The sequence below is a fragment of the Danio aesculapii genome, chromosome 21, assembly GCF_903798145.1.
Source record: "Danio aesculapii chromosome 21, fDanAes4.1, whole genome shotgun sequence".
In the NCBI taxonomy this organism is placed as follows: domain Eukaryota; kingdom Metazoa; phylum Chordata; class Actinopteri; order Cypriniformes; family Danionidae; genus Danio; species Danio aesculapii.
The window spans coordinates 46,545,174-46,555,173 of NC_079455.1; the positions used below are offsets into that span (position 1 = coordinate 46,545,174).

The 10,000-nt window shown below is 40.5% G+C and overlaps 2 protein-coding genes across 3 annotated transcripts in view; both read right to left on the minus strand.

Moving 5' to 3' along the window:
- Positions 1-5,852, minus strand: part of arsb (arylsulfatase B) — a 6,596-nt gene extending 744 nt beyond the window's left edge. For both annotated transcript variants that reach the window (XM_056446605.1, XM_056446604.1), the window contains exons 1-5: positions 5,426-5,852; positions 4,351-4,537; positions 2,469-2,659; positions 2,063-2,270; positions 872-1,115 (exon numbers count right to left, since the gene is read on the minus strand). In XM_056446605.1, the coding sequence (XP_056302580.1) occupies positions 872-1,115; positions 2,063-2,270; positions 2,469-2,659; positions 4,351-4,537; positions 5,426-5,671 (1,076 nt within the window). In that variant the 5' untranslated portion in view covers positions 5,672-5,852. The remainder of the gene's footprint in view (positions 1-871; positions 1,116-2,062; positions 2,271-2,468; positions 2,660-4,350; positions 4,538-5,425) is intronic.
- Positions 5,853-7,154: 1,302 nt separating this feature from the next.
- Positions 7,155-10,000, minus strand: part of dmgdh (dimethylglycine dehydrogenase) — a 44,983-nt gene continuing 42,137 nt past the window's right edge. Inside the window, exon 16 of the mRNA XM_056445714.1 lies at positions 7,155-8,146. Coding sequence (XP_056301689.1) covers positions 7,937-8,146 — 210 coding nt within the window. The 3' untranslated portion in view covers positions 7,155-7,936. The remainder of the gene's footprint in view (positions 8,147-10,000) is intronic.

A 10,000-nucleotide genomic window follows, 5' to 3' on the forward strand; every position in this document is an offset into this window, starting at 1 on the left:
AAATATAAATATACACACATACAAATATAAATATATATATACACACACAAACATATACATATACACACACACACACACACACACATATATATAAAAATATAAATACACACACACACACACATATATATATATACACACACACACTTATATAAACATATATAAGTAACCAGTAACCATTGACTTCAATTGTTTTTCCTGCTATAGAAGTCAATGGTTACCAGTCTCCAACATTCTTCAAAGTATCTTCTTTTGTGTTAAACAGAAGACAGAAACTCAAATGTCTGCAACCGCTTGAGTGAGTAAACAGTGACAGTATATTTTAGTATATTTGAATCTCTGTGTGGGACATCACAGTGGCGCAGTGGGTAACACGATCGCCTCAAAGCCAGAAGGTCGCTGGTTCGAGTCCCAGCTGGGTCAGTTGGCGTTTCTGTGTGGAGTTTGCATGTGGGTTTCCTCCGGGTGCTCTGGTTTCCCCCACAGTAACACATGCGCTTAAAGGGGGAACTGATGAACTAAATTGGGCGTAGTGTATGAGTGTGTGTGTGTGAATGAGTGTGTATGGGTGTTTCCCAGTACTAGGTTGCAGCTGAAAGGGCATCCGCTGTGTAAAACATATGCTGGAATAGTTGGTGGTTCATTCCACTGTGGCGACCCCTGATTAATAAAGGGACTAAGCTGAAGGTAAATGAGTGAATGAATCGTCATGTTTAACATGCGGAGGTGTATTAATGCCATGTGAACACTGCTAATGCAGATCTGCAAATCTGAGGTGATTAAAGCTCTCATTCAGGAGGATTCAGCTCAATTCTGCTTTAAATAATATATTAATATGTAATATACTAATGAAGAACGCTGAGCTCTGCTTCACCTGATGGACTGCCACACGTCAAACCCGTCCAGAGGTTTGGTGTCGTTGGTCGACGCCCCCGCCAGACCCGCAATCGTAGGCAGCCAATCAGAGATGTGGATGAGCTCTCGATTGATAGCTCCAGGCTTCTCTATGAGTGGTCCACTCACAAAGGCAACACCCCTAACTCCACCCTCCCACAGCGTCCACTTCCTGCCACGCAGAGGCCAGTTGTTTCCTCCATAGAGCGTCTGACCGCCGTTATCTGAACACAGAGGAGAGATGGCGCCACCTGATGGAGGAGCAGTGCTACAACACACACTCTTACACTACAACAGACAAATACTGTGGAGATATACATTTCATTTATTAAGAGATACAAATAGATTATCAAAAACCCCTCTAAAGAAACTATATGACTTAAAAATATAGAAAAGAAACATGAATATTTAAACTGATTTATATGCAAATGAGTGCATATTTAATTAAAACAATAACTGATATAGATATTAAACCAAGCATTTAGAAAACTGTGTGTATCAAGTTGTTTTTGAGTTCATTTTGTATCACTGTGTGTGTGTGTATATATATATACCGGCCACTTTAATAGGTACACCTTACTAGTACTGAGTTGGACCCCCTTTTGCCTTCAGAACTGCCTTAATCCTTGGTGTCAGAGATTCAACAAGCTACTGGAAATATTCCTCAGAGATTTTGCTCCATATTGACATGATAGCATCACACAGTTGTGTGTTCAGAGATGCTCTTCTGCTTATTTGAGTTGCTGTTGCCTTTCTATCAGCTGGAACCAGTCTGGCCATTCTCCTCTGACCTCTGGCATCAACAAGGCATTTGCGCCCACAGAACTGCCACTCACTGGATATTTCCTCTTTGTCGGACCATTCTCTGTAAACCCTAGAGATGGTTGTGTGTGAAAATCCCAGTAGATCAGCAGTTTCTGAAATACTCAGAGCAGCCCGTCTGGCACCAACAACCATGCCACGTTTATAGTCACTTAAATCCCCTTTCTTCCCCATTCTGATGCTCGCTTTGACCTGCAGCAGATCATCTTGACCATGTCTACATGCCTAAATACAGTGAGCTGCTGCCATCTGATTGGCTGAGTAGACATTTGCATTAACGAGCAGTTGGACAGGTGTACCTAATAAAGTGGCCGAAGAGTCCTGCAGTGTCTGTGTGTATGTGTGTTACCGGTGGAGAAGATGAGCACAGTGTTGTCCCACAGCCCAGTCTGCTGCAGTGTGTGAGTGATGTTTCCCACCGCCTCATCCATCGCGGACACCATTCCAGCGTACATGCGGCGGTGTGGGTCCTGGATGAAGCTGTAGGGGGCGATGTAGCGCTCGGGGACCTGCAGCGGTGCGTGAACTGCCTGCAGCGCCATATAGAGAAACAGCGGCTGCACAACACACACACACACACACACACACACACACACACACACACACACACACACCTGTACTTAACTAAAACAGTAGAAGTAACACTGATGAAAATGCTAAGCCTCTCTTCTCCAGCAGGGGGCATTGTGCTTTTCTGTGTGCATGTGATTGTGCCTGGTTAGGTGTGTGTGCGTGTGTGTGTGTGTGTACTGTACCTGGTCAGGTGTGTGTTGTGTGATGATGTGTGTGGCTCTCTCTGTCAGCAGTTCAGTGGAGTATCGTCCGCTGTAGTTCAGAGCCACATCGTCGCCGTCCCGCAGGTCCAGAGCGCAGCGTGTCACATTCAGAGGAGCGATGAAGCTGCACCTGTTGTGTGTGTAGTAATCCTCTGAGCCCGTCAGGTAACCTACACACACACACACACACACAAATATATATATAAATACATGCACACACATTTACAGGATATATACACACGCAGACATGCGTACCCTCACATTGACATGCATATGCACACACAAACACACACACACACACACAAATATATATATAAATACATGCACACACATTTACAGGATATATACACACGCAGACATGCATACCCTCACATTGACATGCATATGCACACACAAACATACACAAACACAAATATGCATACGCACACATAAACACACACATACACAAACACTGACACACACACACACACAAACAAGCATATGCGCAAACACACACACACACACACAAATATGCATATAAACACAAACATGCCTATGCACACACACACACACATATACACAAACACCCACACACACACACACACACACACACACACACAAACATGCGTATGCACACACAAACACATATACACAAACACACACACACAAATATGCATATGTACACACAAACACACACATACACAAACACCCACACACACAAATATGCACATACACACACACACAAATATGCACATACACACACAAACACACACACATACAAACATGCATAGGCACATACATGCACACACACACATATATACACAAACACACATACAAATATGCATATGCACACACAAACACACACACATATACAAACACCAACATATACAAACATGCATATGCACACAGAGTCATATGCACACACAAACATACACATATGCGCACACACACAAATATGCATATGCACACACAAACACACACACAAATATGCATATGCACACACAAAAACAAACATGCAAATGCACACAAACACACACATACACAAACACCCACACACACAAATATGCATATGCACACACAAACACACACACACACACAAACATGCATATGCACACACAAACACACACACACACACACACAAACACCCACACATATACATACGCACAAACATGTTTATGCACACACAGTTATATGCACACACACACACAAACATGCATATGCACAAACACACAAACATGTATATGCACACACAGTTATATGCACACACTTACACACACACACACACACACACACACACATGCACACAGTTATATGCACACACTTACACACACACACACACAAACATGTATATGCACACACAGTTATATGCACACACTTACACACACACACACACACACACAAGCATGCATATGCACAAACACACAAACATGTATATGCACACACAGTCATATGCACACACAAACACACATGTACACACACACACACACACACACACACACACACAAATATGCATATTCACTAACAAACATGCATACGTACAAACACACAAACATGTATATGCACACACAGTCATATGCGCACACACACACACACACACACACAAACATGCATACGTACAAACACACAAACATGTATATGAACACACAGTCATATGCACACACAAACACACAAACATGTATATGCACAAACACATGCATAGGCACACTCAAACAGTCATATACACAAAAACACACATATGAACACGCACGCACACACACACACACACACACACACACACACACACACACACACACACACCACTGTATACGGCCTGCTGTGATACATATGTCTGTATATACGGTCAGCATGGCACTGATCCTGGGTCAGCTGAAGCTCCGCCTACCAAAGAAGCTCTGGAAGCCTCTGTGTGTGGGCAGGCAGTCCTTCTGGAACATGCCCAGGTGCCACTTGCCCACCATGTGTGTGTGGTAGCCCCGCGCACGCAGCACCTGTGGCAGGAGCTTCTCATCCAGAGGAACACAGTACGGCTGACAGGGCCAGATGATCTGATGCTGGAGCCCTGTGCGGATCTGCACACACACACGCACACACACACATGCACACACACACACACACACACACACACACACACACACACACACACACACACACACACACACACTAGTGTTATTCTCAATGACTGTTCCGAGGTGTCTGGACACTGCTGAGGCTCATGAAGGTCTTTATTAATCATCACATGAAGCAGTATATTCCACTGGAGTCCACTTCCCTAAACACACACACAGAGCATCAACACCAGGACATCACTTCAGGCTGTGTGTGTGTGTGTGTATATATGTGTATGTGTTTATATGTGTGTGTTTATAAATATGTATGTGTTTATATATCTATAAATATGTGTGTGTGTAGGTGTATGTTTATGTATGTGTGTGTGTTTATTTATATTTGTGTGTGTTTATATACATGTGTTTTATATATATATATATATATATATATATATATATATATATATATATATGTATATAAATAAGTGTGTTTATATGTGTGTTTGTATACGTGTATGTTTATGTATGTGTGTGTTTATATTTGTGTATGTTTATGTATGTGTGTTTACATATGCATGTTCATATATATATATATATATATATATATATATATATATATATGTGTGTGTGTTTATATGTGTGTCTATGTTTAAATATATATGTGTGTGTATATGTATGTGTGTGTGTGACACTATTGAATGGCGAAATGTGTGTGTGCACATGTATGTCTGTGTGTAAATGGTGAAATGTGTGTGTGACTACCGAATGGTGAAACATGTGTGTGTGTGTGTGTGTGTGTGTGTGTGTGTGTGTGTGTGTCTGTGCAGTGTTTGTGGGTCAGACTGTGTGCATCTTTGTGTCTGTGCAAGTTTGGGTGTATGTGTGTATCATCTCGGTGTGTGTGTGTGTCACCTGGTATCTTCCGGTCATCAGCTGGTTCCGGGACGGTGTGCAGAGCGGCTGAACATAGTAGTTCTCCAGCCGGACTCCCTGCGCCGCCAGCCGGTCCAGATGAGGAGTTTTAATCTCAGAGCCGTGGAAACCCACATCATTCCAGCCCAGATCATCCGCTAATATGAGCACCACATGCGGGGGTCTGGCGGACACACACTCCAGCACAACACACAGCAAACACAGCCCGAGGTTCCTCACAGACATCCTCAGCCCGACACGGAACAGCCACAAACGCCAACTTCCGCTCAACACATCAACACATCGCAGATAATCCACCCAAAACTGATGCAAAACAAACTAAAATACCCACTCAAACTAGAACAACTTTAACAGGAACACGTAATATCAACACAACTGTCACACTGCAGCTCATGAATAATATTCTTCCGCTTCTGCTCATGAATACTAAACAGTCACGTGACGGGGTTTGATTGGCTGTGCGGCTCTGGTGCAGCCCTTTGGTTTCGTCACGTCATTAATATTCATTAGGTAGATTTCCAAAGTATGTCTTCCTTATTATAAATAGTTTAGGGAAGTTCCGATTAGGTAACGCGTTAAAATAAGCTTATATTAGTGGTGGTGCATTGGTGTCGCACTGAGCCCTCACAGCAAGAAGGGCGCTGGTTTGAGTCCCGGTGGAGTTTGCATGTTCTCCCCGTGTTGGCGTGGGTTTCCTCCGGGTGCTTCGGTATAGGGGAACTGATGAACTAAATTGCAGCTGGAAGGGCATCCGCTGTGTAAAACAAATGCTAGAATAGTTGGCGGTTCATTCCGCTGTGGCAACCCCGATGAATAAAGGGACTAAGCTGAAGGAAAATGAATGAATGAGCATGAAACATACCAAATGTACAGTTGTATGATCAGAAAACCTTGAAGGGGACTCCATGAGTAGATATTTGTTCTTGTTTTAATCATAAACTCAATTAATTAAACTATTTTTGTATAAAACAAGAGTTATAATGTTCAGTAATGTTACTTCTCCTGTAAATGTGTCCACATTTAAGAATATTTGTAGTGAAAAAGACAGCGGAGTTATCTTGTTACTGTTAATAAAGTCTAAAATGAGCATGTTATAAACAATATCCTGTTTTAAACTTAAAAATACACTCACTGGCCACTTTATTAGGTACACCTTACTAGTACTGGGTCGGACCCCCTTTAGCCTTCAGAACTGCCTTAATCCTTCATGGCAGAGATTCAACAAGCTCCTGGAAATATTCCTCAGAGATTTTGCTCCATATTGACATGATAGCATCACACAGTTGCTGCAGATTTGTCGGCTGCACTTCCATGATGCCAATCTCCCGTTCCACCACATCCCAAAGGTGCTCTATTGGATTGAGCTCTGGTGACTGTGGAGGCCATTTGAGTACAGTGAACTCATTGTCATGTTCAAGAAACCAGTCTGAGATGATTGGCGCTTTATGACATGGTGCGTTATCCTGCTGGAAGTAGCCATCAGAAGATGGAGACACTGTGCTCATAAAGGGATGGACATGGTCAGCAACAATACTCAGGTAGGCTGCAAATGGACAGGTGTACCTAATAAAGTGGCCAGTGAGTGTGTGTGTGTTTATATATATATATATATATATATATATATATATATATATTTTTTTTTTTTGTTTGTTATGGCACCACCTATCAGAGAGGAGAGTTTATTAACAATATGAACACTGTACAGAAATACAGAAATAATCTTTATTAATAATCATGAATCTGTGATGTTGAGATTTTATTAAAGTTCTTCTCTGGCTGTTTAAGACTCATCAGTCAATCTAATCCCGTAAAACTGTAAAAGACTGTCAGTGATCGAAAAGACTGGAAATATTCACAATAATTCACATCTGGGCATGAAGACAAAACATTTGAGCAGCAGCAAAACTCAATAAAGCTAACTCAATAAAAGTGGTTATAAACCTTTATGAGATTCGTTCTTCTGTTGAACACAAGAGAAGGTAATTTGAAGAATGCTGAAAACCTGTAATGACTTCAACAATATCAAAAACAAATACTATGGAAGTCAATAGTTACAGGTTTCCAACATTCTTCAAAATATCTTCTCTTGTGTTTAAGAAACTAAAGAAACTCGTAAAGGTTTGAAACAAGTAAAGAGTGAGTAAATGATGACAGATTTTTCATTGTGTATGCACTATCCCTTTAAAGGTGGGATGAAATGAATGTTTTTTTAGGTGTTAGTATCAGTTTGTTAGTCTTAGTCTCTAATCTAGAGTCTCCAAAACTCCACAATTCACATTTAGCAGATATAAGCCTGATATAAACATCTACAGTTTGCAGTTTGTCTCTTCCGCTTAAACAGATGAACCATTTCTGTCAAATCAAATCTTCTGACCAATCAATAACTCTCTAGTGTCTGACATGCCCCGCCCCCTTCTTCTCATTGGCTGTTCATTTAATGCATTTGTGCAGTGTTGTGTGTCACTGGATGTGTTTTCACTGAGCTGATGTCTAGACGCTGCTCTTCTTCTTCTGCAGGCGTGTTCGGGCCGGTTCGGTGAGGATCAGTGGCTCTTTGGTGACCGTAGCGCTGTATTTCTGACCCAGTAACTCCACCTCCAGCTTCTGACCCAACTGGGTGAGTCCCACAGGCAGATACGCAAACGCCACGCTCTGATGAGTGCTGTAACTGTACGAGCCTGACGTGGTGTTTCCCACAACCTGAGGACACACACACACACACCAGTGTATATAAGCTGTCCTGTGCAGTGTTTATAACATGTCTTGATCAGTGTTTATTACCTGTCTCGTTCAGTGTTTATAACATGTTTTATGCAGTGTTTGTTACCTGTCTTGTTCAGTGTTTATAACGGGTCTTATTTAGGCTTTATAACCTGTCTCATTCTGTATTCATACCCTGCCTTGTTCAGCATTTATAACATCTCTTATTCAGTGTTTATAATCAGTCTTGTTCAGTGTTTATCACCTGGCTCGCTCATCGTTTATAACCATAAATCTTGTTCAACGTTTATCACAGGTGTCATTCAATGTTTATTATGTCTCGTTCAATGTTTATAACCTGTCCTGTTCAGTGTTTATTATGGCTTATTCAGTGTTTATAACCTGTCCAATTTAGTGTTTATTAACGGTCTCGTTCAGTGTTTATAACATGTTTATAACAAGTTTATAATCTGTTTTGTCCACTGTTTATTATATTATTATTCAGTGTTTATTATTTCTCATTCAGAGTTTATAACCTGTCTCATTCAGTGTTTATATCCTGTCTCAATCAGTCTGTATAACCTGTCTTGTTCAGTGTTTATTATGTCTTGTTCAGTGTTTATAACCTGTCTTAGTGTTTATTACAGGTATTGTTCAGTGTTTAATTACAGGTCTTGTTCAGTGGTATTATGTCACATTCAGGGTTTATAACCTGTCTTAGTGTTTATCACAGGTATTGTTCAGTGTTTATAACCTGTCTTGTTCAGTGGTATTATGTCTTGTTCAGTGTTTATAACCTGTCTTAGTGTTTATTACAGGTATTGTTCAGTGTTTATAACCTGTCTTGTTCAGTGTTATTATGTCTCGTTCAGTGTTTATAACCTGTCTTAGTGTTTATTACAGGTATTGTTCAGTGTTTAATTACAGGTCGTTCAGTGTTTATTATGTCTTGTTCACTGTTTATAACCTGTCTTAGTGTTTATTACAGGTATTGTTCAGTGTTTATAACCTGACTCGCTCAATGTTTATAATCTGCCTTAGTGTTTACACAGGTATTAGTCAGTGTTTATAACCTGTCTTGTTCAGTGTTTATAACCTGTCTTAGTGTTTATTACAGGTATTGTTCAGTGTTTATAACCTGACTCGCTCAATGTTTATAATCTGCCTTAGTGTTTACACAGGTATTAGTCAGTGTTTATAACCTGTCTTGTTCAGTGTTTATAACCTGTCTTAGTGTTTATTACAGGTATTGTTCAGTGTTTATAACCTGACTCGCTCAATGTTTATAATCTGCCTTAGTGTTTACACAGGTATTAGTCAGTGTTTATAACCTGTCTTGTTCAGTGTTTATAACCTGTCTTAGTGTTTATTACAGGTATTGTTCAGTGTTTATAACCTGACTCGCTCAATGTTTATAATCTGCCTTAGTGTTTACACAGGTATTAGTCAGTGCTTATAACCTGTCTTGTTCAGTGTTTATAACCTGTCTTAGTGTTTATTACAGGTATTGTTCAGTGTTTATAACCTGACTCGCTCAATGTTTATAATCTGCCTTAGTGTTTACACAGGTATTAGTCAGTGTTTATAACCTGTCTTGTTCAGTGTTTATAACCTGTCTTAGTGTTTATTACAGGTATTGTTCAGTGCTTATAACCTTTCTTGTTCAGTGTTTATAACCTGCCTTAGTGCTTATTACAGTTATTGTTCAGTGTTATTAATAGTCTCGTTCAGTGTTTATAGCCTGTATTAGTGTTTATTACAGGTATTGTTCAGTGTTTGTAACCTGTCTTTATCAGTGTTTATAACCTGTCTTTATTCAGAATTTAAAACCTGTCCCGTTCAGTGTTTATAATG